Source organism: Populus alba, chromosome 11, assembly GCF_005239225.2.
Source record: "Populus alba chromosome 11, ASM523922v2, whole genome shotgun sequence".
NCBI lineage: Eukaryota > Viridiplantae > Streptophyta > Magnoliopsida > Malpighiales > Salicaceae > Populus > Populus alba.
The window spans coordinates 21822422-21843730 of record NC_133294.1 but is presented as its reverse complement, the minus strand read 5'-3'; the positions used below and the strand labels follow the sequence as shown (position 1 = coordinate 21843730).

General features: G+C 32.5%; 2 protein-coding genes across 3 annotated transcripts; both read right to left on the bottom strand.

Annotated features, from left to right (window-relative positions):
* Positions 1 to 6524: 6524 nt before the first annotated feature.
* Positions 6525 to 9765, bottom strand: LOC118040823 (uncharacterized). The gene is made up of 6 exons (XM_035047872.2): positions 8823 to 9765; positions 8525 to 8687; positions 8167 to 8343; positions 7992 to 8075; positions 7359 to 7440; positions 6525 to 7244 (listed from the first exon to the last, which is right to left on the bottom strand). The coding sequence occupies exons 1-6, from the start codon at positions 9158 to 9160 to the stop codon at positions 6808 to 6810; spliced, it is 1281 nt and encodes a 426-aa protein (XP_034903763.1). The 5' UTR covers positions 9161 to 9765; the 3' UTR covers positions 6525 to 6807.
* Positions 9766 to 13532: 3767 nt separating this feature from the next.
* Positions 13533 to 17757, bottom strand: LOC118040841 (beta-1,6-galactosyltransferase GALT31A). Of its 2 annotated transcripts, none has more exons than XM_073412397.1 (11): positions 17367 to 17757; positions 16309 to 16415; positions 16170 to 16212; positions 15772 to 15983; positions 15611 to 15674; positions 15440 to 15512; positions 15032 to 15152; positions 14856 to 14943; positions 14637 to 14762; positions 14449 to 14558; positions 13533 to 14229 (listed from the first exon to the last, which is right to left on the bottom strand). In XM_073412397.1, exons 1-11 carry the CDS (start codon positions 17468 to 17470, stop codon positions 14081 to 14083), a joined length of 1197 nt encoding a protein of 398 aa, XP_073268498.1. In that variant the 5' UTR covers positions 17471 to 17757; the 3' UTR covers positions 13533 to 14080. The 2 variants fall into 2 exon arrangements, with proteins under 2 accessions (XP_073268498.1, XP_034903777.1); XM_035047886.2 differs by having other exon boundaries at positions 16170 to 16231; positions 16313 to 16415; positions 17367 to 17756.
* Between the last annotated feature and the right edge of the window lie 3552 nt (positions 17758 to 21309).

Genomic DNA, 21309 nt, shown 5'->3' with positions numbered 1-21309 from the left:
TTTACAGAATATTATCTGGACTTCTAAAATTTTGAAAAAAATTAAATCATAATTTGGAGGAAATGCATGTGAGTCTCTTATGAGATATCTATTGGAGGAAATGCATGTGAGTCTCTTTTGATGGGTTATAATATTCTACTAGACAAATGGCAACGTATATATCCGAATGTTGATTCACTAGGCCGAATGATATCTTACAAATAGGCTTAAAAGCCTATAATCAATTATTTTATACACAAAATTGACCAATTCAACATTCTTAATTTGAACCCTACTGAGGCCTTCAAAATTTTTATTTTTAGATTTTGTTTTATTTTTTTTCTGATATTTAAAATTATTTATTATAAATATTACTGAATTAGCTTATGTCATATGTATATGTGTGCGTATAAACATATCCCACGATTCAATATGTTTTAGACATGACTAATCTCGTGGTCCGGGGAAAAAAATAGCATTAAAAAAGAATGCTAAGAGAAAATTAAGATTGTTTTGAAAAGAAAAAAAAAATCACAATTTAAATTATAGACCCGACTAGATTGAAAAGGTTATCTTAACTAATAAAATGATAAAAAAAAGTAACATTGATTGACTTCAAGAAAAAAGAAAGTGATCAAGATAAAGAAAAAACATTTATTAAATGATGATAAATTTCAATCTAATCAAGCATGATAGGAAGAAAAAAAAAAAAAAAATATGACCCAAGTGAATCCAAATGTGCCTACCAAACTCATAACTTGTTCGAGAGGTTGTGACAACAAATCAGAAAGGAAACCCAAAAAACATGTAAGCTCTAATCACTAAGAAACCCAACGTAGAAAGACTTGATTGAATAAACAAATAATTAACAAAATGGAAAAAAAAAAAAAAGCCAACAAACTTGGATTAGCTTATTGACTCACATTGTTTGCATTGGATAACACAATAAAAGGCATGACAGGAAAAGTTATAAAGCTAAATAGCAAAAAAACAAAATGATAAATAACAAAACTAGAAAAAAATATCAATTTTAAAAATAATAAACCCAAAAAGTTTTTTTTTTTAAAAAAAAAAATAAAAGCTGACTGCACCTAAGTTAACCTTTTAAAGAGGCGACCTAAGTCATAAACTTAATGTAACTCAATCAAAAAAAAATCATGATTTTTAATTTTTAACTAATTCAGGATTAAAAAATAAAATAAAAAATAATAATAATTTGACAAACAACTCCAAAACAAAAAAAAAGTAATTTACAAGGAATGAGAATCAAATATTAAATAAAAACATAATAAGAGATAAAAAAATAGCATTGTTTGATTTACAGGTGAAAAAAACACTTTTACACTTTACAAAAGGAACCAGAAAAAAAAATCAAATATGAATTAAAAAAATAAGAGGAAAAATAGCATTTTAATAATTAGTGAAATAAAAAATATATTAAATTTTACAAAAAAAAAAAGAAGATAAAAATCAAATAATAGAAGAATAAATTAGAAACTTAAACAATATATTTGAGATTGTCGATTAATTTTTTTTTTTCCATATGATATTTGAGATTTGAGAGACTCCATTACCGTGGAAAAGCTAAAAAGCTGGGATAGCTTTCTATTTTAAAGTAATAATTCAATGCATATAAAAGAGATTGTCGTTAGAAATATGAATAAGTGTAAGAAAAGGATGAAGCATGTAATGGATTGACCAAGTTCTGAAAACAAAATCTGGATTTTTAGAAAGAAAATCAAACTTGGTTGAAATTAAAAAAATCTGAGTACATAACAAAATACAATCTCCTTTAAAAAAAAAAAAAACAAAACAAGATAATAAAAGCACATCTATCTATCTATTTAAAAGATTATTAGATTTTAAAGGGTTTGTAAAATTAATCGAAATAAGTATAAATTTCAAGATATGCACAAGTTTTAAATTAAACAAATAAATATAATCCAATCTCATCTAAATCAACATAAAAAAAATGTTTTTAAAAAAGACAATTACCCATTAACCCAAGCCTTTTTTTATGGTAAATCTCAAACAAAATTTGCCCAACACAACGAGGTCTTGAAGCAAGTGGCACGAAAGAAATAATGAATTATTTGAAAGTTAAAATTAAACAATTAATATAGCTTAACTGATCAAATTTTAAGTTTATTCATTAGAAATCATCAGTTTAAAGTCTCATAAATTTTAAAGCCACTAAAAACTTATATAATCGTTAATTTTAGTGCATGTGGAATTAGTCGAGGTATGTGTATGCTAGTCCAAACATCTATATTAATAAAATAAAATAAAAATTTAAAATCAATGGATTCTTGTTAAAGTGATTGGTAAATTTAGTTGGTATATATTATTAACAATATAAATAATACTTCTTACCGAAGATGATTAAGAGATGACAACTAGAGAAATAGAGATTGGATAATAATACTTCTTACCGAAGATGATATAAATAATACTTTCAAATATTCATGTTAATAAAATAAAATAAAAATCTAAAATCAATGGATTCTTGTTAAAGTGATTGGTAAATTTAGTTGGTATAAATCGTTAACGATATAAATAATAATTCTTACCAAAGATGCTTAAGAGATGACAACTAGATAAATAGAGATTGGATAAAATATTAGTTTTTTTCTTTTTTTCAGAACAATATTAAATATATAATCATTCTTTAATTAATTATTATTGCTCATAATAATTGAATATTTCACCCCCTAAAAAACAGTTTTCTGATCACTCTATTGGACCATATAAATTATATTTTCTTGATATATGATATTACATAGTCATGAGATTCATTACACCAACTAGTCAAATTGATTTCATCTACATAAATAGTTGCATGTTTAATTTAATATTCTTTGTTGCTTGGAACAGCAGAGAGCCAGAGACAGAATTGAAGTCAATATTCTTAATTCTCTGAACTCTTGCCTCCCACCGACTCATGAGCTGATTTATGCCACCATTTGTCTTGGTTCATTTAACCTTTCCCAAAACCAAGCAAAGAATATCTGGACCGACAATCAAATAACACTCTCCAATTCATATAATAAACAAACTAATCCTCGACCGTTAAAAGTGGCAAGGGATGATGAGATATTTTTCAAGTAAGGTCAGAAGAAAATTTGTGAATCGAGACCAAGCACTAGCCAAGCGATCTCCAATTCCCAAGCAAGTAAACATGGTTTGACAAGACGCTTGCAGGCGGCTGGCTTTTGATCGTTGAACATGGTCATAACATGGTCATCTCCAGTAGGCTCCACAAGAAGCCGCCATTAACTATTCCACGCCTTTGAAACCTCCAAGGAAGAACAACCATCTTGGAAGATAAAAGGAATCGCACAACCTTCCTTGTTTTCGAAGGCAATCAAGATTCCTTCCTTTCTTTACCACTATATATATAGCTTTTCTTGACGTTTCTCCTCCTCAAATTGCCCAACAAAATCTTGCTCTCTAGCTCTCAAAAGATCCTCTACTACTTCTTGAGATTTGGGGTGATCGATCAAGATTTTGTAGAAGAGATCATGAATTCTATGTTCAGCTCTTTTGATGCTTTGTGTAATGAATTCTTGAGCCAAAAAGTGAAGTCTTCATTTACTTTTACAACCATTGATGGCAATACCAGGAGGGTTTTGAGTAGTAAGGTGGCTGAAGATAAGCTGATCAAGAAGCAACAAGGAAGCTCCTCGAGATCATTAACTAGGAAACAAGAGAAGAAGATGCCAAGGTTTGCGCCAGAGCTCGATGGGCTCAACTGTTTTGAGACCATTGTTAACTATTGAGATCATTTGTAGGAAATTTACAGAGAAGAAAGGGATAGGAATTATTCTTTGATTGATCTATCTGTGGCTGTGATAGTAATGAGAAAATCCATTTCCAGTCTATTTTTTTCATGACTAATATACTCTTTGTTCTTCTTGATGATCTTATCTCAATTTCCTGAAATAATTTTGATTTTTTCTTAATTGATGAATCGTTGATTAACCTCTCTAAGCATACTGTGAGCTATGATTTTTTGGATGCTCGCAAATCATGGCAATCATGTTCCTCTTACCAGAGCCAAGATCCCCTCCCCTCTGTATACAGCTGCTGCTCTAATCTGCCCGTCTATGAAGTTCAATTAGCAAGATGGTTATTCTAAATTCAGATTAACAACTTAATCCTAGGCTTAAGGTTCGATTCTGGCATGGATATAATTGTTTTTTGCATTAGCTTTAAACAACGCCATCTCTAGGTTTGCCATCACCACCGACACAATTTGTTTCCTACTCCATAGGAGAGTTTACCACATGGATTATGTCCCTGAGACCTCATAAACCTCTCTATCTTGATTGAGCGCAACAACTATATACAAAGTAGAGAAGAGGAGGAGGATTCAATGCTCCATTCAATTAAAACTGTTTTAGTCCAATAAACTTGTTTTGTACGCAAATTCTTCCTCATGCGTGCCTCTTCCATCACTCCATTGAGTAAATTTTGCTTTTTCCTTGTTGCTTGTAAATGCAATTAGTGGAATTTGCCAATGGAGGGCCACTTCAATCTATAAGTAGCTTTTTTCTAGATTACTACATGTGGGGATCCAAAATTAAGGAATGCCCTCATGCCTAGCTTCACATCTGGGATGCTCGTGGATGCTTTCTACCCAAGGAACCGCTCATCACAGCTGTTGCCTGAGAATTACAGAATTGTGCCCCACTCCTTCTCGATCTTCTGTTTTGACGATCTCATGTTCCAAGTTCTGAACAATGTTTTCAATCTGAAATGAAGATGGGTTTTAATGCCAATCCAACTCAACTACAACAGTAATAAATAACACTAATCTTGCTGAATACTCTTCTCGAAATTACTTTTTACATGCATCAAGTATAATGGATCCCATAAAACCAGTGGTTCAAATTCTAAGAAAGTGTTTTTCAAAAAATCTCTGGGTAAAATTAACATTATTTGAATTATAGTTGTGTCAGGGCTCTAACTTGGAAAGAAGATGTCGGCATTGTCAATCCATCTCAACTTAATCATTAAATTAACCAGTATTTATCTCATATTTTAAATAATTTTTTCATGCTAAATATATGTTAATAATATTTTTTTTTATTTTTTTAAAAATTATTTTTGATATCATCACATCAAAATAATATGAAAACATTAAAAACATATTAATTTAAAGTTAATAAAAAAATTTAAAAGTTCTTTTCAAATATAAAAACAAACAGTTATTTAGACCAACATGTACAGCAAAGCTGAGTTTAATAACCATTATATAAATATAATTTCGTGCTTGCAAAGTTAATCTTACCTAGATGCAATTCTCTTGCACATGCCCTCCATGGTCAAGTTTGAAAAGTAAAGAACGAGGTCCTTTCATGGAAGTGAGACCAAGGCGCGGGAAAGGCAATCTTGCCCCGGAGGTTGCGGGTGTCGATAAACATGCTTAAAATAATCATCAAATACGGCTGGATTTGAGGACTTCTGCCGTCTCTCACAACCGGAATTGGTATCCATCACCGTGTGGAAAGTATACTTGGTACAAAGTTTGCATCGTGAGGAACTGGGAAATGTCAACTTTTTTTCTTTTTTATGGGACAGAGGAAAATGTCAAACTCGTGGAATGGAAGGAAATGCGTGAGCAAATCTTGCCACAACTAATCTAACAGAGATATTGTAGCTTTGTTGACCCAATGTGAATATATTTGTTTACCTTCAATTCAAAAGGTTCAGTTCTCCACCTACTGAGTGAAAAATGATCGTATCATATGGTGCAAGAAGAACCACATGGGCAGTGAAGAAGACCCTTTTGAATGCTTGACATCCCAAATTCTAGTTCAGACATGACAGATTCTTTGATGAGGAATGATGCCACAGAATGACAGAACTCTTGCCTGTTACTTTTCACCCAGGAATCCTTTGAGCTATCAAAAGGTGATCTGACTATAAATGGCCTATATGCTATATAATATGCATCCGCAACCACCCTTTTCTCTCCGAGGCTTAAATCAATTCTGATGAGAGAATCTCGAACAAGTAGGATAGCCATTCACTATGTTGTCTTTAAACGAAAGGGTATTGTTCAAAATGTCTGTTTCTTCAAAAATGAGACGGATGGGTGAGAACTCATTTTGGTCAAGCACTAAAAATGTCAGGCAGCTGAGGCAGGTTTTTGTTGACTAGTGTTTTTCAGAAAATTGCCCTCTGTTCTGCCTTGACTGTTTCACTCGTAAGACTTGCCAAGAACCTCCATATTTGTTGAAATCTGGGAGAAGGGGAGAAATATCCCAATCCGTCAAGAAGAAAGACTTCTCCAGCTTCCATCATGCAATAACAACTGTAATAATAATCTCTAGAAAGTTTGCGAGTAGACATGCAAGAGGTCGTCTTTGGCCTGGTTATTAGCAAAACTTCTGCTTTAACTAAGTTCTATTAGCAGAAGGTGGCTACTTGAATGGATTATCAGCTCAGCTCAAATTTCACTCTCAATTTCCCAAGTGGGGTCTTTTGTGCCCTAAATTATCAAGCAAAGGACAAAAAAAAATGAATTAAGGCATTTTAAATGAGTAAGAAAAGAACCTTGAACTCATGTTATTTCTGCAGCTTGTAATCATTTGATGACATCAATTTGCTAAATTTTGTGAATACAAAAATTACAAGAACTTTTCGCCTTTTCTGTCCTGAAGCGAAGCTGCGCTTAGCTCAACTGCGGGGGGGAAAATGGTAGCCTCTATTCCTTCTAAAAGGGGCATGGAGATCAACAATGGACTATTTCTCACTTCACTGCATGAGCAGTCAACTTCGTCCAGTGCCTTCAGAATGAAGGTAGGAAAAAAAAATCCGGTATCATGACCTTCTAACTGCAAACTTTCTAGCCACTCCAAATATAAGAGCCTTAGTTAAGAGCCCCCGCTCAAGACTACAAGCAAGAGCAACAGCCCCACCAATGACTAAAAACTTAGGCACATTATGCCCAACAGGTTTCTCGGATGTTTCTCGAATTTCAATCTCTGATGAATCATTAATGCTGGTCTCCAAAGATCTCAGGTGGTCTGCACTCACTTTGGTGTTGATCTGAGCCATGAAAGCACTTCGTGAAAGTTGTGCGGCAGATGCTCTATGTTTCTGATATGCGCGTAAACCAGGCTCCAACTTCTTTACAGCTCCCCACATACCTTGCCGAACTCCAAGCTTTGCAATTTCCCAAGGAATACCCATGTCCTCATGGTGGAACAGCATCACCTCACAGGCAGTAAGCTCACCATCCCCTCTCTTTGATTCAACTAGTTCATTCCAACAGATAGACATCTCAATCACACAAGGAACATGCTAGGCAACTCTTATAAAGAGAAATGTACAAAATGTGTGTAAGTTAGAAAACTGAGAGTACAAGTTACCTGCACGAATGCACCAGCTTGAATAGTACAGATCAACACGCCTTGGTTTGTTACGCCTTGGCACAGAGGAGCAAGGAACTCCCTAGAACATAAGAGACATGCTAATAAGTTTCCAAGAGAGGTTACTGTCTAATATGATCAAATACTAATTACACTTTTATCCCAATGTAAACATGAATACCCCACGCAGAAAGCAAGACTAGCAACAAGAGGACAGGTAATTTGAGCTCACGACTTGAGCAGACACAACCAGGTTTGTCTTCTATTACAGTGGGATGAGGTTCACTGGTGCCTTCAGCAATTAACTCACAGGGTAAAAACTAGAAACCTGCCCTTCATTTAATAACCAACTATTGCTGCTCCAGGCATGTCTTTTAAAATTCAAAACCAAGAGTGGCGTGAATATCATACTTCTAAGACTAGGTAATCAAGTTTGATATTCATATGACATCCAAGTAATTCTACATAAGACTAATAATTCAACATCATAAGGTCTCCCCTAAATGGAACTCATAATCCCCTTGTTTCATGATATACATTGCTAAGCAGATGTATATAATCAAGTTGTCTCTCTACAAGTATGATAAAAGGAAAAATAGAATATACAACTCATTCGTCCAATCTTTCTCATACCTTTGTAACACAGTAGTACATTCGACCTGACTTCCAAATTCGACGGCCTATGATGTATTCTCTGTCACTACAAAAGAAGGGAAACTGAACCCAAAAAAACAATAAATTCAGTAAAAAAAACACCACAAACAAAACATTTCATAGAAACAAGTGATGAAGGGGACACTCTTCCCACCTTGCGCACCCACTGGACCACCATGGTTCCTCTGGTAGGGCACTCCTCCAAAGTTTCAGCATGTACAAGCATGTCATCCCACTTGGCTCGAAATTCATCATCCCAAAAGAAGTCCCTCACCATTTCAGGAGTTGCATCCTCAAAAACAGTTCTGGTACGATATTGGGGAGGGCCAGTCTAGAAAATCCATTAAAACATAATCCATTTTAATCACAAGGGTTGCACATGTCTACCAAAGAACAGCATTATAAAGCAAGAACTGGCATTGGTAACTAAAACTTCATTTCCATGACTGCATTAACAAGTCCAATTACACATATTACACAAATCAACACCAATTTGAGAAGAGGAAACCTACCTCAGGATCTCTACGCCAAGCTTGATAGTTCATAGTCGGTGTAGAACGATCCATCATTTGAATCCAAGCAGGACCTCCATCTTTCACTTCAACAAGCTTGCACAAATGCTCCAAATCATCTTCCATCACTAGATTTGGTTTTTCCTTTTCCATTTTTGATGAACTGCCCGATTAAATTCAGCCATATTAGTTTTTTTTTTTTCTTCCAATTCAATCAAATCCCACAAATTCTAATCATAATCCATAGCAAAGAGCATCTTGCATAAAGACATTAAATTTGAAACAACAACCAACTAACCTGCATTTAGAATTGAGGGTACGTCGCCCAGAGAAAGAGTCCGTTTGAATCCCACCACCATCAGCAGCCCAAAAAAAACTTGGCAACTGAAACTTCAAAATATTCAAACTAGGAATCATGGTACTCAATGATGTTACTGAAAATTCCCCTCCTTGTTTAGCATCCAACAACATTTCTCTACTCAAAGTACTAGCCCATTTAGGCTTCCATACCCACCCAACAAGCACCCCAATAGCAACAGCAACCCACAAAGGAATCGCAAAAATTAAAAGCTCACTCAACACTTGACCAGTTGTAGGTTTATGCAGAATCTCCAATAAAACTGACCCTAAAGCCATCTTTAACCAATAAAACCAAAAACAACCCAGATAAATTAATCCCTTAAAAATCAAGAACAAATAAAGAAAAACCCTCGATTTAATTCAAAAGAATAAACCTTTAAAGCACAGGATTATTCAAGGATTTTTAAAAAAAAACCCTCCCCCTCTCCCCTCAAAAACCAATGCAAAACAACCTCCACAACCCTAAAGAAAAAAAGAAGACAATAGAAGATATGGGTTTTGTAGAGGAACTGTCAGAGAATTGAAACGAAAAATTAAAAACTCTCTTCTTGTTGTTTGAAAGGGATAAGGATTCAAAGATAAGCTGCTGATAGAGATGTTATTTAGATTACTGTAGGCCCAATATTTCCTCTCTCTCTCTCTTTTTTTCTCTACCTGGTACCACACAAACTGTGTTGTTGTAATAATACCATCAGTTAAAAAATGTCACTTCCATTTTGCCCTTTTTTTGGACAGGTTGATGAATAGCAAATGTTGCGAGATAAATGGCAACAAGTGGATAAAACTCTTCTACCCTATAAACAGAAACAGAGATAGAAAATCGGTGTCTTGTCTCTGTTCAACAGTTGTCTTCTCTCTTGTTGTGTTGTAATGTGTGAGGGTTTGAAAGCGTGGAGTGTCTTCTTATATATGGGGGAGATATGGTCTGTGGTCAGTGGTCATACTTCTAGCAACCGCGTCTGGCTTTTTCTATCTCGTTTATCACGTTTTAGGGTTGGCTTTTCTTGTTTATAAAATACATGACAAGGTTTTTAATTAGTTTTGATAGATTAATGCTATGAACATTGAAGATTGAGGTTGTATGTTTATATGTATGATCATTTTGTCGTTTTTATTGAGTTTTTTTAGCGAAATTGACGAAGAAAATGATGATCCAAATGGTTGGATTTAAGGGTTTCTGGGTGACAATAAGACAATGAAAGAAAGGAAAAATTCTTTATGTTCTAATTATATTATAATCTCTCTAATTTAAAGAAATAGACTTCATTCTTTCTATATATCTTTTTAATAGAGAAAATTGGATTGGTTTTATTATTCATCCTACCATTTTGTAATTCTTATTTTTTTTTAATATAAATAAAAAAAAGTGTTTGTTGGAAGAGATTTTTGAATGGATCCAAGGACCAAAATATTATATATTTAAACTCAATATACACAATGAAGTGTTGGTTTAACGGTTAAGACACTGTTATATTTTTTATAACGATGAGAACACAAAAATAAAAACATAAGTTTGATCTTCATAAAAGTATATTTTTATTGGGAGAACTAGCCATAAACTTTGAACAAAACTAGCCTTGGTTTTTTAAAAAAGAAAGTGAGAATATCCAGATTAATACCCATATATATATATATATATATACTATTCACAGCAATAGTGAAATGAAGCTTTTGTCCTTTCTTAATAAATCAATTATTTTTGAATAAGGGGTGTTTTGGTTATTTTATATGGTATATTAATCATTAAAAAAATTGTCCAATAATATAATTATATTTTTCATTTTTAAAGCACGGTAATTGAATCTGGAATCAAAATTACAAAGCTGGCAAAAAAGAATATAATTATCTTTTTAGTTCATGTATAGTAAACTGATAAGTATGACTTGGGATAAAAAATAAAAATAAAAAATCTTGGGTTCAAGGGTTTTTTAATCTTTTCCTTTAGGGTTTTTTTTTTTTTTTTGCAATTACTTAGGTAATTAATGTTATTTTAGTGTTTTTTTTATGATTTTAATGCAATGACATTAAAAAATAAAAATCTAAACAAATATATTATATGTGTTCATCAAGTAATTAGATTCGAGTTAGTGGCGCTGGTAGTCTGATGTTGTAGTGCTCCTTCATAGTGGAGTTTAACACTTGTATTCAACTTTCGAGCAACATAGTTTCTGTACAGAATTGAGAAATAAAAACACGGCGAGGTAGCTACTCAGGATAAGAATTGTGTTTGACAATGTGGTAGCGGTTATTTTTTAAATAGTTTTTTGTATTGAAATACATGTCAATGATGTTTTTTTATTTTTTAAAAATTATTTTTGATATCAGCATATCAAAACGATTTTAAAAAATATAAACCACATTTAATTTTAACAAAAAAAAATTAAATTTATAAAAACACACAGGTTGAATCGCAAAACCAAACAAAGCTTGAGGGGCTTTTAATTTAAAATTTAAAAATCATGCTCGTAAGGGTCCCTTTCATGCATTTCGTCTTATAGGGAAAAAGGGAGGTTTGCTTTTTTGAGTGGGCTTATCTCTAGCTCAAGCCACTACAAAAAAATGTTTTTTCTAGTACATTCCTTGTAAATATTTATAATTTTAATAAAAAGTAATTTTTTTTTTTTAATTTGACCCCTTAATTTTTTGTTCTTGCTCCGCCCCTGTCAGCAGTGTATGTGAATGGATCCTCAGCCTCCATTGGAGAATTGACATGGCTTCCTTGTAATCGCTCTGACTTTCAGAAAATGGACATAAAAACATGAAAAAGAAGGTTTCCTAAATGACGGTGGCCGAGGCCATGATCATGAACCATTAGCAGCACTTCGAAAGGTATGTTTATTAAATACAGAATAACTCGACGTGTTCATCCGAAACTAAATTTTTAGAAAATTCAAATTTAAAATTTACTTGATTTAATTGATTGATTAACAAATCAATCTCTGATTAAATTAATTTTTTTTAAAACTATTAAATTTAAAATTAACTTGGTTTGACTGAGTTAATCCAATAGATAAAATCAAAAAAAAAATTCTAATACTTTTTAAAATGATGGCATTTTAACTCTTAAAAAATTGAAATATTAATGTTTTTAATTGACACATGTTAACCTGTTTAATTTTATTTCAGGATTTAAATCGTGCTGGGTTTAATTACGAAATTATTTATATTGTCAATCATTTTCATGGAGAAATGAAAGTTTGTATATGAAAATCTTTTTGATGTGTTGGTTTATGGTGCAAAACATTCCTAATGGCTGCAACGTACACTGACCTCGAAAGGCTCTAGTGATTCTCAATTCAATCCAATCTAGTCACCTGAGTACAAATTCAAAGATACAATCTTGGCTGAAATGGATGTGTGTGAATTGAATTGATTCATTATTGAAATTTCAACGTCTTCATTTTTAAAATCTACATATTCAATATATATAAGATTTTTCTTCGATTCGACAGAAAATTTAGAAAATGGATTTTGATTGGTAAAATATTTAAATAAAAAATCAAGTGGGTTGACTAACATCAAACCAAGCTTTTTTAAAATAAAATGTTTAATACAAGGAATTTTTACTAATCCAATTCTAATCAAGTCTTAGATCAACAGATCATAAAATTGATATATTAAATTAGAACGGGTCTAATATCAAAAATCTAATTTAAAAAAGCAAGAAATTTTTTTTTTCTTTTACAGAATCCAATTTATTTAAGACTTGGATTAGCAAAAGATTTCATTTCATTAAAAAAAAATCTAATCAGAACAATCCTAAAAAGTATAACTCAACTAATTAGATCTTAAATTTATTTTTTAAAAATTATCGATTCGAGTTTCATAAATATTATTACCATTACAAATTTATATAATTATTAATTTTAAAATCTATAAAATTAATTAAAATATATATAAGCTAGCTTAAACATACACGTCAATTAAAAAAAATCTGATCGGAGGGATTATATTTTGCTGTTCGTTAATCAAGAAAATATTCAATGAACTCCATAAAATGGTTGAGGCGGCGATCCTGCCAAATTTGATGTTATATATTGGGCCAGACTATGCTGATAATGATGACATCTCACCTCACCGACCACTTTTCGTGGAGTCCGTGCAACTAATATGAAGAAAATATTTTTTCGTCGGCAACTCTTTTCGTGTGCTTGAATGCCTTGTACTTTTGATCAAGTCATAAAATTTGTTTGCTTCTTCTTCATTTTTGTGTCCTATATGTTTCACAAAATCAAAATATATGCTTTTAAAAGAAAAAAAAATACAAGAAATATTTTTTTAATTATTAATATTAAAAGTTTTTTCAGAGACGATCCTCCGTTTATATTGATCTAGTGTATTCAGAAAAAAAAATCTATAAATTTATTTGAATGCTAGCAAGAATATTTAAACTTAAAAATAAACAAATAATTGAACGCCGGCGTGCATATACACACAAGTTTAAAGAGTCTATTTGGCTGCTCGGTGCTCCTGGAATGCAAACTCAGCGTTTCACATGAAAAACATTAAAAAAATAAAAAATGATGTTTTTTCATGTAGCTAGAGAGATACCAAGAAGGCCGAGCCTGTTTTGAGTCAAGAAGCTCTAAAGGTAAGCTTGCAAGCATAAACAACTGAAAATCGACACTTGACACTATAGAAGCATCTCTGATTAAAATAGTAAAACCCTTTATTATCAAGTTATAAACAGTTCATAGCACCTCTACTAAGTTCTAAGCCCAATAATTAATTCAGTATTGCCAGAAACCTGGCCATTAGACAAGGGAGAGATACATGTGTATTCGGAAGATGATCTTGTGCACACGTCCATTTCCATCCTGGATGCAATCTAACAATCAGAACTCGTGGAAAAACACCATGCATCCTGCAGAATGTCCGGCCACATTTGATCTGGCTTCATCCATGTTTTGGTAGAATTTAGCTACTGCGATTTCCTACAATTCCTTGCGCTGTGAGACTCGGTATGTGCAGTGATTAATTTTCTTGATGTCTTGGTTAGCAGCAACAAGTCAGTCTGTGGAACTACTATAAGTTAACCATATCTCTTTTCCTGACTTGACAATCTGTATGTGCAGGAATGATTTTAATCACGCACCAACCGTCGGAGGCATCCACAGCAAAAATGGGGCAAGTGGTGTTGTCTAAACCAGCAGCCTTGATCACACATATAAAAACCATATTACAAGAGGGGAAGTTTCAGAAACTTGTATGCCAGATTGCTTCATCGCCTTCCCCACATCGCTGATGCACTTCCTCCATTCTCTCCACTGATTTACAAATTCCACTGCAACTCCAATCAAATGATGCAGCACAAGGATTCCCAGCTTGGGCTTTCCACTCACAGTCTATCACAGCATTGCAACTCCATTAGTGAAGAATCTTTTACTTGACTCTGACGAGACAAAATTTAGTGTAGCATGCAAGCATTTTTGTACAAGGATAAAAAATCATGTCTAGTATGATATTTTGCTACAGTTGATGTGCTAGGGAAGAGGCTATCAAAATATTAAAAAGCATGTCATGCAGGAAGGGAGCAAAGAAAAACATATTTGCATCAATCTTACCAGGTGCGGTCCCACAGCAGAGACTTCGATCATCGATGTGCTCAACATCAAGACCAATAAACCAAGAGCCGAGTGAAACATCTTCATTTGCATATCTATGAAGTATGTGCCTGCAGAGGAAATGCCATGCAACAGCCATTCAAAAGGATAGCATCCAAATAGAATGATGGTACAACACTGGGACTTACCTATTGACTGAGATATAGGTGGCTAAATCTTTGGAAATTGCATATATTTGCCCTGTTGCATGCCGGAAATACTTGTTACCCTCCTCACCAAATTTCCAATATTCTGGCTCATGGTACTTGACCCCTCTACAAATGGAATGCAGAAGTACATGAGTAACAAAGGTTAAATAATCAGAACATAATACAGTTAAAAAAACTCGCTTCCATCTGAATGCTTACTTCTGTGCTAGTACAGGTCCAGACTTCATACAACCAATATAAACACGAGGCTTTGATCTATGACGGGCCAAGGTAGAGCCGACCATGCCTGTCAAATTTAAAATCAAATGACCATACCAAAATACATCTCTCTGTACTCCATTCTTGAGAGAATTAAAGCATTCAAGTAAACTAACCGAGATTTATGTGTACATCATCGTCAACTTTAATATAGAAGTCAGCATCCCACATAGCAACAGCTGTTGAGAAATATAGTTGTGTTTTCGATGATAATTCATGGTAACCTTCTACATGATTCTGCAAAATATATTATGGTAACTTTACATAAGCAATTGAAAACTTGTTTTGACTGTCAAAAGTGCTGGCAAATACAATCAGAATAATTTTTTCCCAAACCAGTAATTTCAATAATTAGGGCAAGGACTGGAAAACTAGGCAAATGTTTCCACATGGGGTTCAAAAGAGGGAATGCTATAAAGGCAAAATTCATGAACTGATTTTGCAAATAGTTTCATAGCCTTTACTTGGTAGCTGGGTGGAGATAAAGGGTCAAACAGGTCATATGGAGCTTGACCATAACATACCAGTCTGAGGAAATCCTTGTGTTGCTCGTCTTCTGCTTCAATAGCACGATCCAAAACACCACCTGGAGATGCACTGTCAAATACAAAAGATTTCAGCATAATTAATAAGGTCTGTATCAACGAACTTTAACATTGAGCTATTGAGTAACCACAAGCCCTTTGAATACATACCTGTGTCCTATAACGAATCGTATTATAATACCCTTTTCTGTTTCCAACTTCTTTAACTCCTCTCCTAGAGTGAAAAATAATAAAAATCATAAGCATCTACTGACTCATCAAAGCTACTAATGGTTTACATCAGAGAAGGATTGGTAAGATTTGGATTTAACCTTTGGGCATCCAAGTTTCTCTAATCGAGTCCCTTCGCTTCCGGCTGCTGAAAGCAGTAATTATGCCCATGACAAAGAAAACCTTTGGTCGCTCCTTCAAATGCTCATTTCCTGATTTTATGACCATTGGAGATACATTCTCATTGTCACTTTTTGCAGCTCTTGCTGAAGCCAGCTGCACCTCCATTGAGGAGATCGTTTTGTCCAGTGCCCTGTAATCATCATTATGAGGGTATTACATGATTTGATGCTTTAATGCTCTTCTTCCAATTCAAAGTTACAGAACCTATTAAAACAAATAGCCTATTTATTTGGATAGGACAATTCATGTGTACTAAATTACATAAGTCATCCAGAATTCTTTTTGAAGCACAATACACCTGGCTATAAAAACTCACATGATTACATCATGAGTTTGAGAAACCTGAGAAAGGATGTCTCCTGCCTGAACAGCATTCTCCTGCAATACCATAAACAGTATGATCCCCACATTTTACTGCCAGAAACAGAGCTTACATAACAGTTTAGTAACTTGACTTGCCTGCTTCTGACAATCAACTGTGGGATGTTTTGCTGTTAATTGATCCTTCTTCAGAGATGAAGCTTCATCGTCCATTTGGCCTGGATCTGGAATATCCCAAAACCTATAAAACACATGTAAGTGGCAAATCATACTAGAACAAAATTGCAGTAGGATTTATAGATGAAGGTAGCAGAAGCATAAGTGAAAACAGTAAAAGCTTAGAAACAATCCAATGTATGATCAATAGAATGCACCAGGTACAACTTCAAGATACTCTATCATGCTACATTAAGTCCAGCAGCTTGAGATATGGTGTTAAGCGAAATGGCAGCAAAAGTTGGACTACTTTTCACTGGTTCATTCGAAGTAGAACATTGTGGCAAATCATACCCAATGACTTTCCTTTTGAAACACATCAGCTTGTAAATTGTCATTTCCTCGCAGGCCAACCAGTAAATTGTTGGGTTTTCCAGCAATGTATGACCTTATCCATCCAAATCAATACTTAAAACATTCTCCTTACTCAGAATTCATTTCCCCCCGGAAAACTATGCTCATTCTTCACCTCAAATCTCAGGCATTTCAAAATACTCAATAATATTGCAGATGGAGTAAACCATTGAAGAAAACAAATAAACCATCTGAATCTAGTTAACAGACGCCTTGCTCCAGCAAGGAGACACGTTTATCAATTCATTATTTGGTAACATACTAAAAGAGCAAACGTCCAATCTCCACCACCTCACCTATAACTTGAAATTCTGTAGACCCAGAAGGCCAGAACAGCAAAAGTCCCAATCTTTTACATGGATTCCAAGAAAAAGCCCTCAAATTCATTAAATTACAGCCAAAATCTACACAAAAAGAGTACATTTTGCATATGATTTCATAAGAGACTATGCAAGATTCTCCATCCTATGCATAAAGCAACAAAAGCACAAAAACAGAACTAACAACAAAGTTAAACTTTCCAAATCCTACTAAGATAAGCAACAAATCTAACAGCCGATCACTTTAAAAAGACAAGATCTTCAAAAAATTCACACAAGAAAAGGAGAGAAAGAAACGTAACCTGTTAACAACAAGAACACCCAATAAGAAACTGGCAATGCAGAAGAGAAAAACCCATTTTGTAGAAACTCCATTACTGGACTTATGAGTCCTGCTTATTCCCATCTCAATCTAACAAGCTTCAGCTTTAAGAAAGTTTCCTTCTTTCCTTAAAACTTTTTTTGGGGGTGGTAGCACTAACCTACAAAGACAAAACAGGGGACCCCATTTCTCACAAAGACTGAGAAAGATGGAAGAGAACAACAAAAACAATGCCTGAACTTAATTGTTGTCTTAAATAATGGGAAACTGAAGAACTATATCAATATGTTGCTTTCTTTTAGTTTTCTTTTCAAATCCAATGAAAATGGGCAACAACAAACACAAGCTGTATAATTTAGGCTTGCTTTCACTGTTTTGTCACCGAGAAATATTCTATATAAAAAATAATGCAATGACAAGTCACTCCTTCCTTTACCGCGTTGAAGTCACGTTTGTTTTTGCGATAGCAAAATATTCTTATAAAAAAATAAATTTTTTATTTTTATTTTTAAATTATTTTAATATAAAAAATAAATTTTAAAAAATAAAAAATATTATTTTAATATATTTTTTAATAATTTTTTTTTAAATAATTGTTACTCAAACTTTTATTATTTCTTCTTAGCTTTTGTTGTTTTTTCATTGTTTTTTTACTTGAGTAATGGACCACTAAGTTAGCTAGTGCTGTACTTTTTTTTATTATAGTTTATAATTGTAATAATATGTATATATTTGGTATTGTGATAGTTTTTATATTTATAATTTTAAAAAAATAAATTAAATAAATTATAAATTATAGTTTTTGAAAAAAAGTAATAAAAATCAAATAATTTTTGAAATTGTGGTTATCTCAAAAATATTTTCAACGTACCACACTAACCCTAAAACCTATACTAACTCATCAAATCTTAATTTAAAGTTTTGGTATAGACAAGTTTTGCTTTTAACCGCTTTTTATTACCTAAACAATATAATATTAAAAAAAACATATTTTTTTAAAATAAAATTATAATTTAAATTAACCTGTATAAGTCTTGAGCCATGTCGTCCTCCAAACAGGATCTTATTATATTGGTGAAATATGTAATTCATGGGAGATTATGTGTAGATTTCTTGTTAATGTCTCTTGTTATCAGATGTCATGTGATGCAATTACTCGAACAACATCTTGTTTGTCCCTGTCCAAACATGTTTATGAGCTCCATCTAATGCTAGCTAGGAGCCTGCCTCTCTCCTAGAGTTTTATTTTGGACAAGGTTTTCAGTTCAAAAGGTGATTTAGCTGAAACCCTTTATCTAATTCATTGCAAATTCATAAGTTTGTTATTAAAAAATATATTAAAAGGTAATTGTTTTAATATTTTTTATAAATAAAATAGTATTATTTTAATTAATTCAAGTTAACCTATTTAACTCATGATTTTAAAATCTAGCAAGCTCAAAAATAAAAAAAGAAAGAACAAGAAATTATGGAGATCATTTAACATTGGTGGTAGATTCTTGTTGTGGATGATTAGAAAGAGGGATTTTGATAATTGATTATGAAAATAATGGTAGCATATGTCTTCAACTTTATGTTAGGTCATATTTGTAACAAAGGCCAGAAAAAGGCAGCAACCTAAAAAAAAATTGAAGTCTTAAAAAACTGAAATCTATTTATGTGGTAATATTAATGTACAGTCCAAAATATTATTACATCTGATGATTAAACCATATTATAAGAAATTATTTCTTCATCAAAGTGTTAATTATAAGCCTTATTAATTTAATGTTGAGGCAGCTTGATCTTTCTCAAAATTTAGGGTTATGGGCTCCATGTGCTTGATATGATGAAAATCTTGTGATAAATTAATGCAGCTTGCAGCTTGCAGCTTGCGCCAGTTGTTTAGAAATTAAACTTGGCTTGCGATGTCAGGATTATAGACTTTTGTTGTGTTGGTTTTGACGAGTATTTATTTTTTTTCCTTTTTTTCTGACCTACTCTTCAAATGATAGGCTACTTCTAACCAAAGCAACACGATCTCGACATTAGCAAACTATTTTTTTATAGCAAGATTCAATACACCACGTTACATACAAATGATCTTTAAAGTAAGAGTCATTCCCCATAAATGATAAAATTTATATTCTATGGCAAAGGAGACATTGTTGTTACGTTAAAGGAACAATATAGTAATTAATTAACTAGAAAACTAAAAAGCACACTCAGCTAATATTGTTTATACACCCACAAAACATTGTGGACATGCTGTGTATTTTTTAATAATTTATTTTGATCCTTAAATTTTTATTTTAGATGATTTAATTCTAATTAAAAACAATTGCTTTTAATTTTTTTAGTGAATATTAGAATTGAAAGGAGAATGACCGAAATGAAAAAGGCAAGGCATGCCAAAAATTATTTTCCTGATACACTTAAGTCTTTAAAATTTAAAAATAACACGGATTAGATACTTTATGTCAGTTTTGGTATAAAAGTTTATTTATAGTGTATTCTAATTCATATTTAGAGAGGAGTTGTGAGATTCCAATGAAGAGAGATCATTCGTTATTCATGTTATTTTCTACCAGCAAAATGGATGTTTTTGGTATCCATAGATTCTATGAGATGAAAGGGGCTTGATGATAGTTGTTTAGAACCTCAATGTTTCCTTAAAAACAAATCTAAGCCGAGAAAAACAAATCTAACTGATTTGATTTAATGTTTTTGGACCCTTTTTAGGTATGTTGAGTTGATATATTGGTTTACTGGTGTTCCGAAGATGTTTTTGGGTCGAGAAATGGCTTAAAATTGGGTTTTTTGTACAAAAAAAAATGCATGGGCCTAGATTTTTCAATCATCATAGAGTGACTAGAATTTGGGCTCGCAGACAACACGTTGCTTGTGTATTTCTTTTCAAAAAAATAAAGACATGTGATAAGTTGTTTATCCTTTTAAAATATCAAAAATAAAAATAAAACCAAGCTCAGACATACAAACCTTGGCTTTTTCTTGCAATGATCTAGGTGCGCTGGGCCATGAGTTGTATTTTTCTTTTTTGCTCTCTTTAGTTTTTTTTTAAGGTTAAATATAAATTTAAATATTTTATACCTAATCCAGTACAATCCCTAATTTAATCTAAATAAACACTATCTATAATAAAATAATTTTGTTAATTCACAATAAAAAAATAACCCAAAATTCTTGATTATTTTATAAAATAACTTGATTTTCAACTTAAATTATATCTAAATAACCTAATTATATAAAAAAAAACTCTATTTTTTTTCTAAAAAAAAATCCCTAATTCAAAACCTTAATATTGTACAAAATCAAATTGATAAAATTTAACATAAATTACATCAAATTGATAAAGATAAAATGTGAATATACCTCTAAGTGTATAGAATGAAGATGGCAATGGTGACCAATGATAGCTGTTCTGGTTGAAAATAGGTTAAATCGTGGTGGAGAGAGAGAGAGAGAGAGAGAGCAGAGATAATCTTGTGGTGTTTTGCAACAGGGAAAGAGAGAGAGGTCCATGATTGCTGGAGAAGGAAGGGGCAGGAGGTTATGGTAAGGAGATAAAAAGAAAGGGAAATAACTGGAGAAAAGAAAAGAAAAGAGTTCTGAATTTTAATTTTTTTTAAAATTACATATATACTCATGTGTTGCAAATAAAAACTATGAAATAAAAGTTATAAATAAAATTAGTTTTGTTTGGTCCGTTTAAAAAGTGAAGCTACTTGCTAGTTTTCCCTTGTACCTTTGTTTGCCAGATTTCAAATTTTGAACTGAAGGCAATTGGCTGGTTGCACAAAAAATAAATCCAGCTTAATTTAATAGATCAATATGATGATTTCCTATTAAAGTATCTACCGGAGCACGTTTTATATTAAACAAGGCAAGAATTTCAGTAGAATCAACCTAAGATCAAGCTAATT